Source organism: Hyperoodon ampullatus (assembly GCF_949752795.1).
Source record: "Hyperoodon ampullatus genome assembly, chromosome: 13".
NCBI classification, from domain to species: Eukaryota; Metazoa; Chordata; class Mammalia; order Artiodactyla; family Ziphiidae; genus Hyperoodon; species Hyperoodon ampullatus.
In genome coordinates this window covers 18,678,995-18,703,898 of record NC_136926.1, presented here as the reverse complement: position 1 = coordinate 18,703,898, position 24,904 = coordinate 18,678,995, and the positions used below count along the sequence as shown (strand labels likewise).

The 24,904-nt window shown below is 41.4% G+C and overlaps 1 protein-coding gene across 1 annotated transcript in view; it reads right to left on the bottom strand.

Annotated features, from left to right (window-relative positions):
- Window positions 1-16,809, bottom strand: part of SVOP (SV2 related protein) — a gene marked incomplete at both ends in the record, with an annotated part of 83,377 nt that extends 66,568 nt beyond the window's left edge. Inside the window, one exon of the mRNA XM_079717346.1 lies at window positions 16,775-16,809. Within this exon, the coding sequence (XP_079573472.1) occupies window positions 16,775-16,809 (35 nt within the window). The remainder of the gene's footprint in view (window positions 1-16,774) is intronic.
- Window positions 16,810-24,904: the final 8,095 nt, after the last annotated feature.

Genomic DNA, 24,904 nt, shown 5'->3' with positions numbered 1-24,904 from the left:
GCAGCCTCCAGCATAACTACTGTAAAAAGTCCTCAAATCACTGTCACAAGCTACAACACAGATGAACCTTGAAACACGATGCTGAGTGAAAGAAGCCAGACACAGAGAGTCACACATGTATGATTCCATTTATGTGAAGCAACTTCATAGAGACAGAAAGCAGATCAGTGGTTGCCAGGGGCTGGGGAAAGAGGGGTGGGGAGTGACTGCCTAATGGGTACAGAATTTCCTTTTGGGGTGATGAAAATGTTCTGGAATTAGATAGAGGTGAAGGTTGTACAACACTGTGAATGTACGTCCATGTTCACAGCAGCACTATTCACGATAGCCCAAAGGTGAAAACAACCCAGGTGTCCATCAGTGGATGGGTGGACAAGCGAAATACAGTCTATACATAAAATGGAATATTATGCAGTTTCAAAAAGGAAGGGAAAGGGGAATTCCCTGGTGGTCCAGTGGTTAGGTCTCCGTGCTTTCACTGTCAAGGGCCCGGGTTCAATCCCTCGTGAGGGAACTGAGATCCCACAAGCTGCACAGCCAAAAAACAAAGAAAAAACAGAAACAAAAAAGGAAGGAAATTCTGACACGTGCTATAATATGGATGAACCTTGAAGACATTATGCTAAGTGAAATATGCCAGTCCCCAAAAGACAAATACTGCATGATTCCACTTACATAAGATACTTAGAGTAGTCAAATTCAGAGACAGAAAGTAGAATGGTGGTTATCAGGGGCTGGGAGAGGAAGGAATGGGGACTTAGTGTTTAATAGGTACAGAGTTTCAGTTTGGGAAGATGAAAACTTTCCAGAGATGGATGGTAGTGATGGTTGCACAACAATGTGAAGCACTTAATGCCACAAAACTGTACTCTTAAAAATGGTTAAAATGGTAAATTTTATCTTATGTGTATTTTGCCATTCCCCCTCCCCCCAAAAGCCCCAAACCCTCAAGCCTTAGCACTGCCGTGGATATTATTACTTCTTAGTGAAATAAGTCTGACAGAGAAAGACAAATACTGTATGTTATCACTTATATGTGGAATCTAAAGGATGAAACAAACTAGTGAATGTAACAAAAAAGAAACAGACCTATGGATATAGAGAACAAACAAGTGGTTACCAGTGGGGAGAGGGAAGGGGGGAGGGGCAAGACAGGGGTATGGGATTGAGATATAAACTACTATGTATAAAATAGATAAGCAACAGGATATATTATACAGCACAGGGAATACAGCCAATATTTTATAATAATATAAATGGAGTCTAATCTTTAAAAGTTGTGAATCACTATGTTGTACACCTGAAACCAACATAATATTGTAAATCAACTATACCTCAATAAAAAATTTTATGTATATATCCACATGCATTTTGTAATTTTTATATATAAATAATTACATATGTATATATATTTGTATATAGTTATAAATTTATATATATTTATACATTATTTTATACATTTATAGATCAATATATAATGTTTCTAAATATATTTGTAAATATAAATAAATATGTATTTAAATATAATACATGTGGATGTATATATTACTACATAGATATTCCTGCACATTGTGAGAAAAGCTGCAAATAAAACGAACCTGATGCAGTGAGAGGCTAGCAGGGGAGGGGATGACATTTCAACTCTGCAAGCCACCAAGGTGTGGTGCGAAGTGGGTTCCAGGGAGGGAACAACAAAGGAGTAGGACACCCTGTCCCCAGGAAGCAACCTCCCAAATCAAAACCATAAACAGTCCCCCCCAAGGTATTTGTAGAAGATAGAAATGTAGAGAATTATTAAGCGCAGTAAGGAAATGAACATTTATGTGCATTATCGATGCCTTTTCAGGGGTGAGGGGAAGGCCCACGGCTCGCCCTTGACTCTGCAGGTAACGTCACAGAAGGAGATGGCTATGTGGCCTGACACTCTCTCTCTCATCACATCCTCTCCTCCAGGACCGTCCAAGGCTCTGTGCTTCCTTCTGTGACTAATAGCGACCACTGCAACCCTTTGGGAAGGTAATCTGTGTTATCTTTCAAATTTTTCAGTGCTTTGAGCTCCCACCCAGAGTGCGTTCTGCTGGCAGTTCATTGTGGGGACAGGCACAGTTGGCAACGATTTACCCTACAAATAATGGCAGATATGGATTGTTAGCTTGCGTGTGTCAAGTCTAGTGTTTGCACTGTGCATCGATTATCTTATTTATTCCCACTTTCATTGTCTCCTTTTTACAGATGAGGACACTCAAGCACAGAGGGGCTGGGAGCTTGCCCAAGGTCACATAGTAAGTGTCTAGGCTTTGGTAAAGCCATCGGATTTCAGTGTCCCTGCTCCCAGCCACTCTGCTGTATTCTCTTCTGGTGCTAGCACACTCTTTGCAGCTTTGCTGTGGTGATACCAAACCAGAAACAATCTTCAGGAAAGGAGTAATTAGACAGATGATGGCACATCCACTAAAGAAAATGTTAAAAAAATTTTATTTATATTGATCTGTACCACATCAGCCAAAGGTGGAAACAACTTAAGTGGTCATCAGTGGACGAATGGAGAAACAAAGTGTGGTCTATCCATACAAGGGAATATTATTCAGTCTTAAAAAGGATGGAAATTCTGACCCGTGCTACAACATGGATGTACTTTGAAGACAGAGTGCTAAGTGAAATAAGGCCAACACGAAAGGACAATTATTGTACGAGTCCACCTATCTGAGAGGGCCTAGAATAGCAAATTCACAGAGAGAGAAAGTACAACAGTGGTCACCAGGTGATGGGGGTGGTGCGGAGGGGAATGGGGAGTTAGTGTTTAACGGGTACAGAGTTTCAGCTGCGAAAGATAAGAAAATTCTGGAGATAGATGGCGGGAAAGGTAACACAACATTATGAATGTAATTCATACTGCTAACTGTACAATTTAAATTATTGAAATGGTAAATTTTATTGTGTATATTTTAACGCAATAAACACACACACAATAAACACACACACACGTTGGTTGCAAGAACCAACAGGAAAAGATTGCTGGGGCTCTTTTTTTTTTTTTTTTTTTTTGGCTGCACCAGGCAGCTTGTGGGATCTTAGTTCCTCAGCCGGATATCAAACCTGGGCTTCCGGCAGTGAGAGTGCTGAGTCCTAATCACTGGACCACCAAGGAATTCCCGCTGGGGCTCCTTATTAAATGTGCTAGACTATGGTCCCGCGATCTAGGTCCTCGGTACTAAGACTTAAGTGTGGTCTCGAACCAGAGGTCCCAGCCTCCCCTAGGGATGTGGTAGAAATGCTGAGTCTCGGGCCCTGACCCAGACCTACTGAATCAGCATCTGCATTTTAACCAGGTCCCTAGTGAATTTGTGTGCATGTTCAAGTGGGCTCAAGAATATTTTTGCTTCTACAGTCGAACATTCTGGAAGGATACTTAAGAAGCCTAAGACTGGTTGCTTCTGGGAAGGAGGATTGGATGGGAATGGGGAGTTTTAAGGAAAAGAAAAAAATTTTTTTTAACTTTTCATTTTGGATCCCGCTGCAATATGTAAATTTTTTAACCTGCACATCTATTAGTGAAATAATCAATATAAATCACAATAGCGACTATTCACAGAGCTCTTTTTGGTCTTGTAACATCAGCTAAGCATGTTACAGACTCGTTCGGCTGTGAAATGGGATGAGGACAGGCTTGCAGGACCGCGGTGAAGATGAACTGAGATTGATGAACAGGAAACTGAGGGGCATGGTGTCAATATTGGCTTTCCTCCAACCCAGCTTGGTTCAAGTCACCTTTCTGCCTTGAGCGTGGAGTACACTGACCTTTGTGAAATTCGACTTTGAGAAAATGGCTTAGCTCCCTGGAGTTTTAAACCGGGATGTGTTCACATTCCTTCTCTGGCGATTCACTAGAAGCCAGGGCCCTTTATTTATTAGAACTTGTTTTAAGACGATGTAAAGAGAGACCTCTGACATTAAATTATACTCAGAAAGCCAGACTACATTTTGAATCGGCTGGGTTCCTGAAAGCAGTTATCAGCTACATGAGCCGATTTCCCAAGGGAAAAAAAAAAGTAATATGACAGAAAAAGAAAATAGCAGTGGCATATGTTAAATATATGAGGGCTTCAAAACAAGCTGGCTAATTTCTTGGCATTTGTTGTGTATATATAGCATATAATTTACCAAAATAGCAGGGAACATTTGTTTTACATAATTTTGCTGTTGAAAGAAGATAAGAGCTTGAGGAAATAGCTGTCGACCCAAAGATCTCTCTTGTACCATCATGTAATTCACCTCCGTACCTTAAATTAGGGTCTGAGACTTGATTAGGGTAAAGGCTTGATTTCTTTTCATCTCAGCTTCTGGATATTTATCCCCTGAGTTTGTGAATCTATCAGACTGAAAAGGAAGCTTGTACCTGTGTGTGACTATTACAGGGTAGCATTTAATGTCTGAAGAGAGGGGGATTGTCATAGAAAGAGGAGCCCAACTCTGCAAACAGACTGATTTGGGTGTGAATCCCCTGCCCACCCCATTCAGTAGCTATGAGTTTAGGTTAGGTTACTTTACTTCTCTGGGTCTCAGTTTCCTGCTTGTAGAAGGGAAATGGTAATTCCTATCTCACGGGGTTGCCATGGAGACTAAAGGAGTTGAACATCTCAAAGAGCCTGGCTCCATCATCCTTCAGTATTCTAATAAGTTTATTGAGTGCTGACTATGTGCTGAAGGCTGGGATACAATAGGAGATAAAATACACCTGCCCTCCTGAAGTAGATGCCCTAGCTGGGAAGACGGTTACTGTACTAGTAAACAAGAAATCGTGATACATTTGCAAATGAATGAATCTTGAGAGGGAAACAGACAGGGTGCCAAGATAGAGAATGATTGGAGGGAAGAGTAGTCAGGACAGACTTCCCTGAGGTCTGAGGACCAGGAGAGTCCCACACAGACAGGGGAGGAGGAGAGAGAACAGCCAGTGCAAAGACCCAGAGGTAGGACCAAGGAGCAGAGGTCAGAGAAACAGGCTGAATTATAGAGAGCTCTGGAGACCACAGGGAGGATTTTTCATGTTATCCTAAGACCAATGGGATGCCATTGAAAGGTTTCAAGTAGGGGTGACACAGTGGAAGATGATCAGAGTTGATTTAGGGAAGATCATTCAGGCACATTTTTCTACAAGAGGAGGAATAGATTGGGGAGACTGTTTTAAAATATAAGTTAAAAAAATTTTTTGTGTGTGTCACACTTTTATTTATTTATTTATTTATTGGCCCCGCAGCATGTGGGATCTTAGTTCCCTGACCAGTGACCGAACCCATGCCCCCTGAATTAGAGCGCACAGTCTTAACCACTGCACTGCCAGGGAAGTCCCTAAAATACAGGTTTTATTATTATTTAGGTGCGGCAAGGCAAACAGATCAGGAGACAACTGCCTTTGAAAAGACTAGACTCTGTTATACTCACAGATTCCAAGAAGAGGGGGTACACCACACCTGGGAAGCCAAATGGGAAAGCACCAGGGTCAATAACAAGGCAAGAGTGAGGGGAAAATGTGGGCAAGTCTTTACTGTGGTTTCCATAGGAAGGAAAAGGTGACGCAGGGTCACCAGGTTGAGGATTGGCTAGCCTGAGTAACTTCTCCAGGCTCTGAGCGTAGGGACTGTCTCCAGTTGTCTGGTATTTGGCTCTGGAGTGATTAGGGCAGGTGGATTAATGGCTCTGGATTGCTTGGTTTGCACTCGAAAAGTACACTGGCAGGTGAGTTATTTACTAATTAACCCTGGGAGGGGAGTGCCCTCCAGGACCTTTGAGGCCCTAAGATGTCCAAACATCAGAACATAGAAAATAAAAAAGCATGATTAACACACAAAGATGGGGAGAGAAAGCAGGGAGACCGTGTGGTCAGCTGAGTGAGAAGTGATGGTGGCTTGGACCAGGGGGTACAGCAGGGTGGGTGGGCAGTGGGGTGCTGGAGCTTTTATTATTCACCTCCCCACCCTGACCCCCCACTCTTCCAATCAGTGGAGGAAAACAGTCACACAGGGAGGCCCATCTGCAAAGCTAACCAGCAAAGGGCCGAGTTATAACAAGTGTCCTCAGGTTTGGGGAACTCAGTCAACAAAACTGACGACCAGCACCCCTGAGCTCCGTCCCAGGTACTCAGCTACATCACACTGGGACTTCTTTGGAATCTGAAACCTACTGACAAATGGGGTTAGATGCTGTGGACCTGGAGCAGAGAAACTGCCAGGGTCACTGACAAATGGACTTGCTTTGCCTCCTTCAGTATAAGACCTGGGGACTCGCTGATCTGATTTGGTTAGAGTCTTCTCAGGGGCTGAACCTCTGTCTTCCAATATTTGAACTTCTGGCATGTGACAGAAGGTGCTTGTTCAAGTTGGACCCTGAGGATAGAGCTTGAACTGCTGGATATAAAGAGGGCAACGGATTTCAACAAAATATAAGGAGGCTTCTCAGGTAGAGAAGTCCAGAGATGAAGAAGGCTGCTTTAGATGGTAGTGGGCTCCCCTTCATGAAAGGTCTAGGAAAGGCAGGTGTCCATGTGTATGGTCTCAGGAGTAATGATGTTTAATATGTAGCCCTCAGCATGCCAAGGGCAAGCCTAAATGCTATATATACTTATATACAGTAAATATATAGATAGCATATATATTTTTTTGAGTTTTTGTGGCATTATATTTAGTCATCTTGGCTGGTTTAATCACATTGTTGTTGTTTATTTTTTGGCTGCTGCCGCATGGCATGTGGGACCTCAGTTCCCCGACCAGGGATCGAACCCACGCCACCTCCATTGGAAGCATGGAGTCATAACCACTGGACCGACAGGGAAATCCCTAGCATATGTATGTCTTATATAATCTCTTCAGCAACCCTAGGAGGGAGGTGTTATTAATATCCCCAGTTTATAGACAAGTAAACTGAGGCTCTGGCCCAAGTTCCCTAGAGTGTATATAGTATCCTAGGTTCCTGGCCTGAGTAGCCCCAGAACCCATGATCTTAACCAGAAGCAGATGCTTCTCTGAGGCCAGGAGTACCCCCTAGGGAACCAATTACAATGCCGATTCCTGGCCATTCTCCAGACCTAAAGCTTTTGCATCTCTGTGAGCAGGGCCCAGGAATCTGAATTTTAATAAGATGTTGATGATGGCCACAGATGTTTAGAAGCCACTACTTGGATCCCCTCTTGCGTGGAATTGAGAATATGAGGTATAAGGGGTTGGAGTGATGACTTTTAAGATCCTTTCCATTCCTGAACGTCTAGAAGTCTATAATTAATGGAATATATAGTTCTCTGTGGATTTTATTTTTTTGTATTTTCCTGCCACCCCCCATTGACCTGAATAGCATTGAGCTTGTTCCCTGGATAATGGACCAATAGCTTATATTCTAGACAAAAGGCAATGAACACAAATAAATAGTTAAAATTTGTTAAGCCCTCACCACGTGCTGGGAGCTCCACTAAGTATTTTACGAGCCTTATGCCCTGTGAGGTTGACGCTATTACTATCCCCACTTTACAGATAATGAAACTGAGGCCCGGAGAAGAAAAGTAACTTGCCCAAGGTTACCTTCCAAGTCAGCAGGAAAGTCAGAATTCAAATCCAGGTCTACTTGAGCAGAGAGGCCACACACTTAATCATTCTATGATGTGGCCTCAGTGGGGGGGATGGGTAACTTCTAATTGGGGGCACTGAAAGCCTGGGGGACAACTTTCCAGGCAGTTTTTCTTTGCAACTTATTTACTCACTCCTTCATTCAACAAGCCGTGGTTCTCAAGGGGCAGCCATTCAGTCTCCCAGGAGACACCGGCAATGTCTGGAGACAGTTTTGATTGTCACAACTTGGAGGGGCAGTTGGTGGTTGTGACATCCTGTGGGTAGAGGCCAGGGGTGCTGCTAAACATCCTATAATGTCTAGGACAGCCCCTCATGACAAAGTGTCATCTGGTCTAAAATGTGAATAGCATTGAGGTTAAAAACCCCATGTTTAAGAAAGAGATGCTCTTAATAATGACACCAGAATAATCACCATAAGCCAGATGGTACCAGGCACATCCATCTAGAGAGCTTAGGATCACAGTCTTTTAAAGCCAAAAATGGGGACTTCCCTGGTGGTCCAGTGGGTAAGACTCCATGCTCCCAATGCAGGGGGCCTGGGTTTGATCCCTGGTCGGGGAACTAGATCCTGCATGCATGCCACAACTAAGAAATCAGCATGCCTCAACGAAGATCCCGTGTGCTGCAACTAAGACCAGGCGCAGCCAAAATAAAATAAAATAAATATTTTTTTAAAAAGCCAAAAATGCCCTTGAAGGTGGCCCAGGCACCCTCTTATGTCTCAGGGAAGTTCAATGAATTGCCCAAGATCACATAATGATTCACATTCAGATCTATTATTCTTTTAGACAGCCCAGAGAAGAGCTTGGCTGGGCTGTAAAGCCACTGTCAGGGTCAGTAGGCCCTTGAACAACCCTCTCTAAGGCCTAAGACCACCTAAGCAATGGGCTCTTTGCAAGGAGATTTTCTTTCTTTGGCCTCCAGACTGTTCCTCTTAAGTCACTGAAACACATATTCCCTAGAGGTGAAGCTGGCTGGCATGTGTTTGAAACGGTGGAGTGTGAGCAGCTTTGAGCCTGCAAGTTGTTTTTTATTTTTTTTTAAATTGAAGTATAGATGATTTACAATGTTGTGTTAGTTTCTGGTGTACAGCAAAGTGATTCAGTTATACATATATATACATATTCTTTTTCATATTTTTTCCATTACGGTTTATTACAGGACATTGGATATAGTTCCCTGTGCTCTACAGTAGGACATTGTTTATCTATTTCATATACAGTAGTGTGTATCTGCTAATCCCAAACTCCTAATTTATGCCTCCCCCACTCCCTTTCCCCTTTGGTAACCGTAAGTTTGTTTTCTATGTCTCTGAGTCTGTTTTTGTTTTGCAAATAAGTTCATTTCTATCATATTTTAGATTCCACATGTAAGTGATATTATATGGTATTTGTCTTTCTCCTTCTGACTTACTTTGCTTAGTATGATAATCTCTAGGTCCATCCACGTTGCTGCAAATGGCATTATTTCATTCCTTTTTAATGCCTGAGTAATATTCCAATTTGTATACATACACCACATCTTCTTTATCCATTCGTCTATTGATGGACACTTAAGTTGTTTCCATGTCTTGGCTATTGTAAATAGTGCTGCTATGAACATTGGGGTGCATGTATCTTTTCGAATTATGTTTTTCTCTGTGTATATGCCCAGGAGTGGGATTGCAGGATCACATGGTAACTCTATTTTTAGTTTTTTAAGGAACCTCCATATTGTTCTCCATAGTGGTTGCACCAATGTATAGTCCTACCAACAATGTAGGAGGGTCCCCTTTTCTCCACACCCTCTCCAGCATTTGTTATTTGTAGACTTTTTGATGATGGCCATTCTGACCGTGTGAAGTGATACCTCACTGTAGTTTTTTTGTTTTGTTTTGTTTTGTTTTAAGAAACTTAGTATTATCTTTATCTTTATTTATTTATTTTGCTGCTCAGCATGTGGGATCTTAGTTCCCTGACCACGGATCGAACCCACGCCCCCTGTATTGGAAGCTCGGAGTCTTAACCACTGGACTGCCAGGGAAGTCCCCTCATTGTAGTTTTGATTTGCATTTCTCTACTAATTAGCGATGCTGAGCGTCTTTTCATGTGCCTATTGGCCATCTGTATGTCTTCTTTGGAGGAATGTCTGTTTAGGTCTTCTGCCCATATTTGGATTGGGTTGTTTGGTTTTTTGTTACTGAGTTGTATGGAGCTTGAGTTTTTAAAAGCCTGTGGTGGGTTAACCTTGAAGATTCCTAGGCTATTACAATAACTCCCTACTTTTTGCCTGAGGTGGGTGACAATGAAACTCCCATCTCTCCTCCTTGGCCAGGAATCCTTTCCTTTTGCCCCGATGAGCCTCAGGGGGATGGGAGCCAACATGAAGTCCCACGTGTGCCTTAGCCGCCTACTCTGGTCCTGTCTCTGTGCAGCAGTCTCCTCATTTAGAGGAAACAAAACCTGCTTCCAGTTCCTTCTCTAGAGCCAAGAATGAATCCTTATGGGCACAAAGAACTTGCCTGGGACAATTTCAAGAATGTAGTCATATAATCAGTAAGTCAAACTGCATTCTCTCAACCTCCCTGATTTAATGGAAGGGGATAGGGAAGCAGAATGGCAAACAGGATGAAACAAGGTTATGTGTGATCTTTCCATGGGGACTCAGTGCTTTAGCTGCTAAAACTTAATAATGGTGGCCCCCACTGTCAAGGAGAATGATTAAGCTGATGGACAGATTTTTCTGATTTTTTTCATTCATACAGTTTTTATTTAATCCTTTGGCCTGGTCTATACTGAAATCCAGTATCAGATGGAATCTAGGCAATGCCCCACCTTCTTGGGATACATTAGACCCCCGCCGTGTGTGAAGCTTTCATACTGGTAAGTAAAGACAGACACTAAACAATAAGTAAGCAAATTACATGGTATGTTAGTAGGTGATACGTGCTATAAAAAAAGAAAAAGGCCGTCTGTATATCTTCTTTAAAGAAATGTCTATTTAGGTCTTCTGCCCGTTTTTGGATTGGGTTGTTTGTTTTTTTGCTATTGAGCTGCATGAGTTGCTTATAAATTTTGGAGATTAATCCGATGAATGGATAAAGAAGATGTGGCACATATATACAATGGACTATTACTCAGCCATAAAAAGAAACGAAATTGAGCTATTTGTAATGAGGTGAATAGACCTAGAGTCTGTCATACAGAGTGAAGTAAGTCAGAAAGAGAAAGACAAATACCGTATGCTAACACATATATATGGAATTTAAGAAAAAAAAATGTCATGAAGAACCTAGGGATAAAACAGGAATAAAGACACAGACCTACTTGAGAATGGACTTGAGGATATGGGGAGGGGGAGGGTAAGCTGTGACAAAGCGAGAGAGAGGCATGGACATATATACACTACCAAACGTAAGGTAGATAGCTAGTGGGAAGCAGTCGCATAGCACAGGGAGATCAGCTCGGTGCTTTGTGACCGCGTGGAGGGGTGGGATAGGGAGGGTGGGAGGGAGGGAGATGCAAGAGGGAAGAGATATGGGAACAGATGTATATGTATAACTGATTCACTTTGTTATAAAGCAGAAACTAATAAAAAAATAAAAATAATAAAAAAAATAAAAGAATATAAAAAAAGAAAAAGGGCTTCTCTGGTGGCGCAGTGGTTGAGAGTCCGCCTGCCGATGCAGGGGACACGGGTTCGTGCCCTGGTCTGGGAAGATCCCACATGCCGCGGAGCGGCTGAGCCCGTGAGCCATGGCCACTGAGCCTGCGCATCCGGAGCCTGTGCTCCACAACGGGAGAGGCCACAATAGTGAGAGGCCCGCGTACCGCAAAAAAAAAAAAAAAAAAAAGAAAAAAAAGAAAAAGCTGAACACGGTCTGGAAGATGGAGGAAACGGGCTGCAATTTTTTTCAATTATGGTAAAATACACATAAGATAAAATTTATCATTTTAACCATTTTTTAAAAGAGTACAGTTCAGTGGTATTAACTACATTCACAATGTTGTACAACAATTACCACTGTCCATCCACTGAACTCTTTTCATCTTGTAAAACTGAAACTCTGTACCCACTACACAGATCCCCCTACTCCACTTCCCCAGCCTCTGGCAACTGCCATTCTACTTTATGTCTCTATGAATTTGATTACTTTAGGAACCTCATATAGTGGAATCATACACCAGTTGTCCTTTGGTGTCTGGCTTATTTCACTTAGCATAATGTCCTCAAGGTTTATCCATGTTGTAGCATGTGTCAGCATTTCCCTCCTTTTTAAGACTAAACAATATTCCACTGTATGGATAGACCACATTTGTTTATCCACTCATCCATGAAGGGACACTTGGGTTGCTTCCACCTTTTGGCTATTGCAAATAATGCTGCTATGACACTGGCTGTACAAATATCTCCTCAGTACTCTGCTTTCAATTCTTTTGTGGGCATATACCCAGAAGTGGAATTGCTGGGTCATATGGTAATTCTATTTTTAATTTTTTGAGGAACCACCGTACTGTTTTCCATGGAGGCTGCACCATTTGTGACTCTCGCCAACAGTCAGTGTGTAAGAATTCCAATTTCTCCACATCCTCACCAACGCTTGTTATTTTTATTTATTTTTGGTAGTTGCCATCCTAATGGCTGTGAGAGAGGGCTGCAAATTTTAAGGAGGTGGTCAGGGTAGGCTTTGGTGAGATGGTGGCATTTGAGACTTGACAAAGGTGAAGCAGATACTTTGCAGAAGAGCTTTCTAGGCAGAGAGAACAGTGGGTCCTGGGGCAGAAGCCTACCTGGTGTGTTTGAGGCAAAACAAGGAGACAGAATGGCTGCATGAGGGGGTGGGAGAGTAGGAGAGACAAGGTCAGATGGGAGCCCTGGAGGGTTTTGAACAGAGGAGGGATGTGACCTGACTTTTAAAGAATCCCTCTGGTGCTGTGTTGAGAATGGGCTGTAGGGAGACAAGGGCAGGAGCAGGAAGACCAGAAAGATGACTACTGGAATCAACCCAGGTGAGAGATGATGGGGACTTGAACCAAGGACTGGCAGTAGAGGTGGAGAGAAGTGGTAGGAGTTTAGATGTAGCTCAAAGGCAGGACCAATAGAATCTCCCGATGGATTGAAGTGAAATATGAGGGACAGAGGGGTCAAAATTGACTCCAAAGGGATGGACAGAGTTACCGTCAACTGGTATGGGTGAGGCTGAAAGAGGAGCAGAGTGCAGGAAAGATCAGGCGTTCAAGTTTGGACATGTGCTTCCAAGAGCTAGCATTAGGACATTTCTTAGTATTCTGAAAAGGAGACCATGGCTTCTAGGTACTCTGCTACCTGAACAAGCTGGAGGATAAGGGAAACAAGTCCAAAGTCAGGAAGACAAATAACACCAGCACCGCTGGTTGAGCCCTTACATAGAGCCAGCCACTGGACTGGGAGCTTCCCAGTGGTGACCTCCCTCATTCTCACAACAGCCCTGCCATGCAGGCCACGCAGATACCGCCATTATCCCAACTTTACCGATGAGCACCCAACCTTGGGGAGATGAAGTCATTAGTCCAAGGCCACCCAGATGGTAAGTGGCAGAGCCAGGGGGTTTGAACCCAGATCTGCCTGACTCAAGAGTCCACACTTTTACCCCTGCTGCTGCTGAAGCCCAGGAGATGTCAGAAGATTCATGGAGGTGATGGACTTAAGCTCAGTCTTGAAAGACGGGGGGTTGGTAAGAAAGGAGAGAGAGTGGATTGAGCAAACACAGGATGAAGTTCCAATTTCTTGTCCTTACTACAGGGCCCTATGTGGCCAGGTCCCTGCCATCCTCTGCATCCTTCCCTCACGCCACTTGCTCATGAAGCTCCGGTGGCCTGATTTTGAGCTTTTCCCCCACACAATTCCCTCTATTTGAAATGCTCCAACCTATCTCTTTTTCTGGCTGACTCCTACATATGTCTGGGGGTTCAGCTCCAATGTCACCTCCTCAAGGAAGCCTTCTCTGATCCTCCCCTCCGCCGTCTAGAACGACTCTTGTTGCATCATGCACTTGTCCTTTGTAGCCCTTAAAACAATTCTCATAATTATTGTGCAATTGTGTGTTCAACATCCGCTTCTCCCATCGAACCAGTGCTGTCCAATAGAACCTTCTGCAGTTCCGGAAATGTTTTGGACCCATGCTGTCACAATGCAACTACAGCAGCCACTAGCCACATGTAGCTACTGAGCACCTGAAACGTGGCTGAGGCAACTAAGGAACGGATTTTTCAAACATCACCTATTTTACTTATAAGTCAAATTTTATATTGTGTATTATACATGAAAATTATTTCACATACTAATTACATAATTTAAATTTAAATAGCCACATGTGGCTAGTGGCTGCTGTATTGGACATTGAAGCTCTAGACTGTGAGCTCCTTGAGGGCAAAGACCATGTATCTTATTTGGTTGTAGAATCCCTTGACCTAGGATGGTACCCAGGAAAATCACTGAATGAATGAATGAATGAATGAAAGAACAAATGAATCAATCAATGTAGTCTGCATAACTTGCTTTCAAGAAATCATCCTAGAAAGGAGAGACCCAGGAAAATCTGACTTGCATAAGATCTCACAGTAAGGCAGAACTAGATATAAAATCTCAGCTTTCTGAATCTCCTATACATGGTGCTGTGCCTGAGTGGACAGCAGGTGAAGGGCAGAGGCTGTTTGTGGTCTCAAATGACCCATCCTAGAGCTGTGTGCAGGTGCCTCTACCTGCAGGAAAGGACTATTTCTTAGACACCCTCATCCCTCTTCCCCCTCCCCTGACCCTCTAAACTACTTAGCAGCTTATAATCTATTAACACTTGGCCTCCTGTGGGACTGAGCCTGTTCCAAGGTCCACTCTGGCCCACCCTCTACAAGGCACTCTGATTTTTTAAAAAGCCATATTGCTCTCAGGCAGTCTGTTGCCAGCAATCTGTGAATAATATATATAGGGTGTGGTTTAAAAAACACCTATGTTGTGGTGTGTAACCCACTCAGATTCACATGGCTGTTCCTTTTCTTTTATTCTTTTTTATAAATGGAGGTTAACATATTTCAGGGCTAATTTTGACATCATTCAAATGTACTTTGGGGCTTGCAGATTACATTTTGGGGGAGTCCAGCATAAGGAGTCTACAGACTTTGTTTTTATAAATTCTTTTTCAGATGTCAGAATAATAATAGTTCATGTGTGTGACTTCTTTGTATCTGCCAGGCATTAGCACAGATTATCTCATTTGATCTTCATTAGCACAGATTATCTCATTTGATCTTCCCCATAACCCTCTGAATCAAGTACTATTATGATTCCCATTTTATGGCTAAGGAAACTGAGTCTCAGAAAGGTTAAGTCACTTGCTCGAAGTCACACAGCCAGGAAGTAGCACAGTCAGGATTTGAAGCCAAGTCTGTCTTCTCAAGAGTCAGTGCTCTTAACCAGCACACAATCTGGCCTCTCTAATAGATATTATATGTATTTACGTGTATAAAAATCAGAAAAATTATCAAGAAACTTAACACTGGGGTTTGGGAAGAGAGAGACTTACTTTTAGTTTTGTGCTTCTTTTTGAACCTTATTTTCCCTATCTATATATTATATTAGTACATTATATTATATATTAGTATAAAAACTAAATTAATTTAAAGTTTAAGTAAAAACCTCTTATTAATTTTACTTTTTTAAATTAAGGAAGGAATTATCATTCTAGTGTCATGTCTATATATTAGATTAAATACACATGAATCTTTGAATAATTTGCAAAGTTCACATGCTCTGACAGCATTTGAAAATTTATCCCAGTAAAACTGCAGTTCCAATATGTATTCTTATTCTGAGTACCAAATTTCATATTTTAGTTTCTGAATTATTTTTTATTTAGAGATAATAGGTTCGTTTTTAAACATGATATTTATTTTCAATGAACATGGTGTTTTCCTTGAGATATCTGCACTCAGATATGTACATTTTTATGTATTCATAGATGGGCTTTGGATATTATAACTGAGTGTCCTTTAGCATTTGTGAAATAATGCTGTGTTACATAAGATATGCTATTTGAGGATCAATTAATAAAAGCTTAAAAGTAAAAATTTTATTAATGAAAATTAATTTTATACTGATTGAGAAGCAGACACTACAATACCCTTCAGTACTTATAGCTTCAGAGAGCTGTATCAGTCAGGCTAAAAGTCACTTGGGAGAATTCCTCAGTGGCTTAGAGAGAAAAAAACATTTAAGTCAAGAAAATACACACATACTAACAACAATGTATCCTTTCCAACAATTCCAAGTGGTGTCTAGTTTTACCATCCAAATGGCTAGTACTTCTAAAAATTAAAACAAAACCCTCATTAATGTTCTTTTTAATGCCCCATCTCATACTCTTGGAATTTGCTTAACAAATCACCATCAGCTTGTGGTAGGAGAAATTTGTAAGCCCCTTTACAAGCTCCCTCTACTTGCCACTGCTTGATTGTATTCCCCCAAGATTTTCAGAGCAAATTTGGCATCCCTGAAAAATTCCAATCCTCTAAGCAGTGTATTCCTGAGTTCCCAAGGATAGCCGTTGACAGTGAGTCTCACTCTAGCTAGCTGTTACAAAAGCCGTTCATTCAGAAGAAGGCAAGAGGTTTCAGCAACGATGCACAGCCCTCTCATTCACACACTTCATAAACAACAAGACTTTGCTGAAGCCTCCTCTCTAGGAAGGAATCCCAGCTTTTTAGAAACCAGTTTGCAACATCAGTATCATTCCCTTCTAAAAGACCTTGCAGGAAAATTAGGAATTTCACAGCATAGGAGAAGGACTGGAAAGGACCGATGTCATTGCATAGACTCATCAATTCAGTCCGCATTTCAAAACAGCAGCTAATGCTTTCTTAAAACACAGACCTCAAAATCCCTTTAGGATGGAGAGCCATTATAAGGGGAAACATAGCATGGGTAGGTCCCCATAAGATTCCGACGGATCTGAAAAATCGAACTGAGTCAGAGATACAGATGCTGAGCTGATGGGGTAGGAAAATGGCTTGTCTCCTCCAGGCCTAATTCTCTCCTCTGAAACAGTTCCCTTTAAATTCAGGAAGCCACGCTGAGACGCCCCTCTGCAGGTTTTCCTTTTTTAAAGGAAAACCTGTCTGCGTCTCACTCGCCCCCAGGATACTCACGGCAGCTGCCTTAGCTGGAATAAGTCCTCCTCCATGTCCGCGCTGCGCCAGGACGAGCCCTTTTCATGGCCCTTACATGGTGGTGGTGGATGACGAGGGCTCGGGGGCTTCAGCACTAGGGCTCTGGACCGCGCCGCTTCCTCCCTCGGTGGCAGCTGTTCCGGGGAGGGAGCCGCCAGGGACCAGCCCAAGAGACAAAGCCGCCGCCGCCAGGAGACCGCGGCGACAGTGGGCGGAGAGGAGGAGGTGGAGGGCAGAGCTAGCTGCGCGGGGAGAGGGGGCGGGGAGAGCCCTTCTGGTTAGCAGAATTTACAGGCTGTCTGTGGCTGGTGGTGTTTTACTGGGATGCCTGTGGGGCACACCAGCCTGTGAAATGGCTGTCTAGGTACCAATGAGCACTCTTTGCTTGACGACGCCTCTCTAAATGTTTATTTGTAGGGATTCATTAAGGTTGTTACTGGTATAATATTCTTGCAACCCAGGCTGCTATAACAAATGCAGAGAATGAAAAAATTTTATACGTACTCATGCATTGAAGCATTGTTTACTGAGCACCTACTGTGTGCCAGGCACTGTAAGAGTCACCGGGCATATGACAGAGAACAAGTTAGAAATGACACTGTCATCACAGAGCTGAGGTCTTTTATTTTATTTTACATATTTATTTATTTTGGCTGCGCCGGGTCTTAGTTGCAGCATACAGACTTCTTAGTTGTGGCATGCGGACTCTTAGTTACGGCATGCATGCGGGATCTACTTCCCTGACCAGGGATGGAATCCAGGCCCCCAGCATTGGAAGCACGGAGTCTTACCCACTGGACCGCCAGGGAAGTCCCACAGAGCTGAGGTCTTGTGAAATGAATCAAGAAAAAAAAATGTACGTTGAGTAGGAGAAAGCTACTCATTCGTTCATTCAACAAGCATTAGTGAGTGATTTCTACAGTTCTGGGGAATCAAAGATTAATAAAACCAAATCCCTGCCTTCAAAATCCTCTTCATCTTGTTTAATGGCTCTCCCATCCCCCTTCCACTAGAATGTCTGCCCCCCCTTTAGCATTTAAGCTCCACAAAGGAGCTTGATGTACCCCAAAGGCCTGGAACAATAAAATTTATTTATGGGCACTGAAATTGGAATTTTATATTCCTAGCTACACTCAACCCCAGGGCTTTGCATTTTGAGCACTCAATAAATGATTGGTAAACTGAAAACAAACGTCTTTCATTCAAGTGAGGAGATTCAGTATCTATTTTAAGCCATAGAGAGTAGGGATAGTAATTTATATCAGGGTTGGCAAGTTGGAGGTCTATTGGTAATGGATCCAACTCACCCTGGTTTGCTCAGGACTTGAGTTATAGCACTGAAAGTTCCATGTCCTGGAAAGTGCTGGGCCCCAAGCAAACCTTGACAGTTGGTTACTCAACTCCATACAAACCGTAAGCCGGATTCAACAGAGATGCCTAAAAGGTTTTGAATACTTTTAAGTGCAAGATTTCAAACTATACAACTCTTAGATCAAACTATAAGACTCATAGGAATAAGTCTTTATGACTTGGAATTAGGCAGTGGTTTCATAGACATGACATCAAAAAGCATAAGGGACAAAAGAAAAAACAAAAAACAGATATATTGGACCATATCCAAGTTAAATGCTTTTATGCTGCAAATGATACCATTGAGAAAGTGAAAAGACAACCCACCAAATGAGAGAAATATTTGAAAATCATATAACTAATAAGAGATTTACATTCAAAATATGTAAAGAACTCTTACAACTCAGTAAAAGACAAATAACCCAATTTAAACTTGGGCAAAGGATATGAATAGACATTTCTTCAAAGAAGATACATAAATAGCCCATATGCCCTTGAAAAGAAAAAGTGTAACAACACCGCAATCAAGATATAGAATGTTTCCATCACCCCAAAAGTTCATCTCTGGCTCCAGACAGCCACTAAGCTGCTTTTATTACTATAGATTAATTTGCATTTTCTAGAATTTATATAAACAGAAGCATAAAGTACATATTCTTTGGTGTCTCAACTTATTTCACTCAGCATGGCTTTGAGATTCATAAGTGTTACTGTGTTGTTTTAGTAGTGCATCCTTATCACTGAGTAATATTCTATTGTATGGATATGCCACATTTTATTTACCTATTCATCAATTAATGACCATTTTGGATTTTCCAAATTTGGAGTTATTATGAATGAAGTAGCTGTGAACATTCATGTACAAGTCTTTGTGTAGATTTTCATTTTCATTTCTCTTGGATAAATAAATATGGAAGAGTGAAATGGCTGGATCATTGAGGTAAGATTATGTTTATCTTTATAGGAAACTGCCAGCTTTCCAAAGTGTATGTATTATTTTACATTCCCATCAGTTATGTATGAGAATTCCAGTTGCTCCAAATCCTCACTAACACACAGTATTGATAGTTTCTTTAACTGTCACCATTCTAATAGGTGTATAGTGGTATGGCATTGTGGTGTTAATTTTTGTTTCTCTCATGACAAATTATGTTGACCATATTTTCATGTGCCTATCGGCCATTTATATCTCTTTTTTGTTCAGTGTCTGTCCAAATTTCTTGACAGTTTGAGGGGAATTGTGTGTCCTCTTACTAAATTGTAAGAGTTCTTTACACGTTATGGATACAGGTCTTTGTTAGATATATGTATTATAGATTTTTCTGAAATTTGTGGCATACTTTTTCATTTTCTTAACAGTATCTTTCAAAGAGGAAAAATTTAAATTTTGATAAGATTGAGGTTATCAGATTGTTTTTCTTTTATGATTTGTGCTTTTTGTGACATAAGAAATCTTTGTTTACCCCAAGGTTGCAAAGATTTTTCTCCTATGAAAAAACTCCTCAGAGAGTTTTATCGTTTTCGCTTTTACACTTAGGTCTATGATCCATTTCCAGTAAATTTGTGTGTTTCATAGCATTCGTTCACAATAGTATGCCCTCTATATTTTTAGGTGTCCTTCCCTTTCTCTAGATCTCTATGGGTTATTTGGCCACGGAGGAATAGTGTATCTTGCAAAAAGGTTTGAGCAGGAAGACAGGAGACAGGGCTTGCATTCAAGCATTGTGACCTTAGACCGGTCTCTCCACCTGTATGTGGCTCAGTGTTCTCATCTGTAAAGTGGCAGTAATCATACATTACCCTGCCTGCTGTCCAAGAGTGTGGTGAGAATGGAAGGAGATGCTACAGACGCCAGCGCTTAGAACTGGTCCACTTCCAGAGAACATGTGGGGTGCTACAACTCTCATCATTTCCAAATGATCTCTATTCCTCTGTCTCAGTGTTTACCAAGTATAGAGTGTTTACTTCTGAGTGTAAAGGAGATGACTTTAGGTGATACATGGGATAAACATTTAGCCTACTTAAATGATCAAATACAGATACTTATTTTTATGTATATTAGAAAAATATGTCTTTTTCCAAATGTGAAAAGTCTAAAACCAAAAGAAATTTTAAAATATTTATGTGATATAGATAAAAAAACTAAACTAAACTAATTAAACAAATTGGGAGATTAGGATGGACATATATACACTACCATGTGTAAAATAGATAGCTAGTGGGAAACTGCTATAAAGCACAGGAAGCTCAGCTCGGTGCTCTGTGATGACCTAGATGGGTGGGATGGGGGCAATGTGAGGGAGGTCCAAGAGGGAGGGGATATATGTATACATATAGCTGATTTACTTCATTGTACAGCAGAAACTAACACAACATTGTAAAGCAATTATACACCAATAAAAAAATAAAATGAAAAAAAATAAAGTGACTTCTGCAGACAAAAAGAAAATTAAATTAAATAGTAAAGGTGACCTCTGGATATGGCCAAAAAAATTTAGGATGCTATCCAAATAGCTGAAGCTTGTCAAAATGCAGATTTATGGGCATCACACTGATACATTCTGATCCATTTGGCTGGGATGGAGCCAGGAACCTACACTTTTAACCAGGAAGTCAGGGGATTTTTGAGCTAAGTGGTGTAAGGCCCACATTTTGAGGAACATTGCTCCTAGTGTCTTAGTTATCTATAGCTGCATAACAAATTACCCCAAAACTTAGCATCTTTGAAAAATATTAACAATTATTATCATGCACAGTTTCTGTAGGTCGGGAATCCAAAAGCAGGTTACCTGGGTGGTTGTAGCTCAGGGTCTGTCATGAGGTTGCAGTCAGATATCAGCCAGGGCTGCAGTCTCATATGAAGACTCGAATGAGACAGGAAGGTCCACTTTCAAGATGGCGGACTCACATGGTTGGTAAGCTGGTGACGACTGTTGGCAGGAGGCCTCAGTTCTTTGACAAGTAGACCTCTCCATGAGAAGATCCTCTCCTGAGCATCTTCACAGATAACATGGTCAGTGGCTTCTCCCAAAGTAAGTGGACCAAGAGAAAGCAAAGTTGATGTGAGAATGTCTTTTATGACCTGGCCTTGAAATTTACATACTGTCCTTATCACAATAATCTTTTGGTTACACATGTCAGCCTTATTTGATGTGGGATACGAATCCAGGATATAAGGGGGTCTTTGGGGCATATCTTGGAGGCTGGCTACTACACTCAGCTTCCCTTCTGTATTGTTCCCCATGTTTGAAACTCTCAGAAAAGACAGTAGAGAAAAAACACAAGGGTCTCTGCCAGGAAATGGGGTGACTAGTTTAATTGATGGCAGAAGTTAATTCTGTTATCAATTAACTCTTCTGGGCCTCAGTTTCCTCACTGAGTCAGATAAGCTGGCCTCTTATAGCCTCTTCAGTTAAGGTCCTTCCTGATTAGAAAAAGAAATAATTGTGACTTTTTTTTTTTTTTTTTTTTTTTTTTTTGCGGTACGCGGGCCTCTCACTGTTGTGGCCTCTCCTGTTGTGGAGCACAGGCTCCGGACGCACAGGCTCAGCGGCCATGGCTCACGGGCCCAGCCGCTCCGCAACATGTGGGATCCTCCCAGACCAGGGCATGAACCCGTGTCCCCTGCAGCGGCAGGCGGACTCCCAACCACTGCGCCACCAGGGAAGCCCCTAATTGTGACTTTTAAGATGTTATGATCAGATATTCTGGGAAGCAATGGGCTAAAGTTTTACAGGGCTTCTGTCTGAACAGGAGGAAGTGACTTTTAAGCTAATGCCATTCTTACTGGAAAATAAAAAAGGAATCCAGTCACTGTTTGACAACATAAAAAGTAACATCAAATCGGAGGAGACATGCAAAAAAACATATCCAAGTTCTTGGAAACTTGCATGGGCTTGCTGATTTAAGAAAATGAATATATATGAAATATGAACTGATCAACCATATAAATTAGGTAATAATTCCCACAATTACTTATTGCAAATCAATTATTTTTATAAAGGATTTATATTGAAGAGCTCCCAAGAAGGCTTAAATGTGGGTTTATTGTGAGGATCTGAGAGGTAAAGAAAGCTTAAAAGCTGATTTTAGGATCTCTGGAGATTGGAGATCAATCAGAAAAGGAGGGTTTGAGTTACAAAAGGCTGCAACAATTCAGAACTACTGCATAAAGAAAGATAGACTTATATAGTCATCTCTTAAAAATGTTTCTAATTATGAAAGAAATAAATGATCATGGTAGAAACTCAGATAACATAGAAAAGCATTCAGAAGAAAATAAAACGTACTACTAATCTACCACAAAGAGATAACCAGAGTTACCATTTTGGGGATATAGTTTTCCAGCCATTTTTTGATGCAGGGACACATACATAGACGTCTTCTGACAAATTTGGAATCATATTTATCCTATTAGGTGGCCTGCTTTTTCACTTTTCATGAGCTTCTAATGAGTATTTTTTACCAGAAGGAATATCAATTTTGATGCTGTCTTTCCCCTGTGTTTTAATGATGCTTTTCAAGTTTAAAATTTTAAATTATTTTTTGAATAATAATGCATACACATGGCACAAAATTCTCAAAGGACAAAAGGTGGCCTCAGTCACACAGTTCCCTTACCAGAGGCCAGTAGTGTCCCCAGTTTCTTAATTAACTCTATAGTTATAAACACTTAATCTTATTCTCACACACATAATAGCATTCTCTTCCATTGCCCTGCACCTTACTGTTTTCCCTTAAAAACACATCTTAGAATCTCCCTTATTAGTACACAAGAGCTGGTGCATTATTTTCATAGCACATAGTACTCCACTATATGGGATTACTATAATTTTTCTAGGTATTTAGATGCTTCTAGTCTTTTATTATTAGCAACAATGCTGCAATAAATATCTTTATTCTTATGTGTGTGATAAATATGTAGGTCACAGAGTATGTAGATTTGTCATTTTTGTAAATAGTCCAAATTGCCCAGGGTGAAGATGGCACCCATTTACTCTCCCACAGGGATGCCCAAGAGTGTCTGTTTCCCCATATACTTACCATCACTGTGTATTGTATTTTTCATGCTTTGTCAATCTGATGGGTGGAAAAAAATGTTTTCTGATTGGAGTTTTAATTTGCATTTCTTTCATTACCAAGTAACGTGGAGCATCTTTTCAAAGGTGTAAATACCAGTTATGCTTCCTTCCTAACTACCCCAGCTGGAGTCAAGGCCATGTGCCCAAGTGGGTAGTGAAACCAACACAATGTGGAGTGCTGATCACAGTGTGGGATAGTAATGGTCCCATCTTGATGGACTCAAGTCTGAGGCAGAAGTGTCCAGCCTAAGACACAGACCTTAGATCCACACAGATCTGCCTGACATCCTGTCTGGTCACAAACCAGTTGTGTGACCTTGGCCAAGTCATTTTACTTCTCTGGGCTTTCCTCTTCTGTGGAGATTTTTTTTAATACATTATGCTTTATGCACATGTAACACAACTTTCTAGCAAGTCATCTTTTCTTAAATTGATTATTTGTTTTTATTTTTGGTGGTGTTGGGTCTTCGTTGCTGTGCATGGGCTTTCTCTAGTTGTGGCGAGCAGGGGCTACTCTTTGTTGTGGCGAGCAGGGGCTACTCTTTGTTGCAGTGCACAGGCCTCTCATTGCGGTGGGTTCTCTTGTTGCGGAGCACAGGGTATAGGCATGCAGGCTTCAGTAGTTGTGGCACATGGGCTTAGTTGTTCCGCAGCATGTGGGATCTTCCCGGACCAGGGCTCGAACCCGTGTTCCCTGCATTGGCAGGCAGATTCTCAACCACTGCACCACCAGGGAAGCCCCTGGAGATTTTAATAGAACCTACTTGGTGGGGTTGTTAGGAGGATGAAATAGGACAGTTCACGTAGGTACTTAGCACAGGGATCTAGCCGCTAGCAAGTGTTTGGCAAGCGGTTTCAATTATTATGTTTACAGCAAGGAAAGTGTGAAACCCAGTGTATGAGTCAGGATTCTCCATATTTCTCAATTTTAATTTTTAGTAGTATAAGTATAGTTTGGTATAATCCACTTAAACAAAACTCTCTATAATTTATAAGCGTATAAAGGGGTCCTGAGACCAAAAACTCTGAGAACCACTGAGCTAGAACTTTGATTTTTTACTAAAGCAGTTGCAACTATTTGCTCTGGAGTTGGGGTAAGTGATTAAAAGGGAGGGCAAATCCTCTCTGGCTCCAGTGCTGTCCAGTGTGGTAGCTGCTGGCCACCTGTGGCTATAGAGTACATGCAAAAAAGCTGGTTCAAATTGAGAGGTACTTAGTACAAAAGAAGAATGTAAATTATCTCATTAATAATTTTTCCATATAAATGACAATATTTTGGACACACTGGGTTAAGTAAAAGATATTGATAAAATTAATTTTATCTGTTGTTTTTCACTTTAACGTGGCTACTAGAAAATTTAAAATGTTTACTTCCATATATTTCTATTGGACACTGCTATTCTGGAGACACACAGACTTGCCTGCCAATCTTGTTTCCACCACTTACAAGCTGTGCCAAAGACTTTTTATCTAAATTTCTTGTATTTACTGGGATGTAAAAACTGTGAAGATTGAATATGAATAATGCATGTGACGTACTTACGATGCATTTAAGTAAACAATAAGTTTGGTGGCTGTTATTATTAAAGGTCTCGGTTTCTCTATAGGTGTCGTCAGAGATGGGCCACATGCTCATTAAAGGCCCTTCCTCTGCGATCCATTTCCACTCCGACGACAA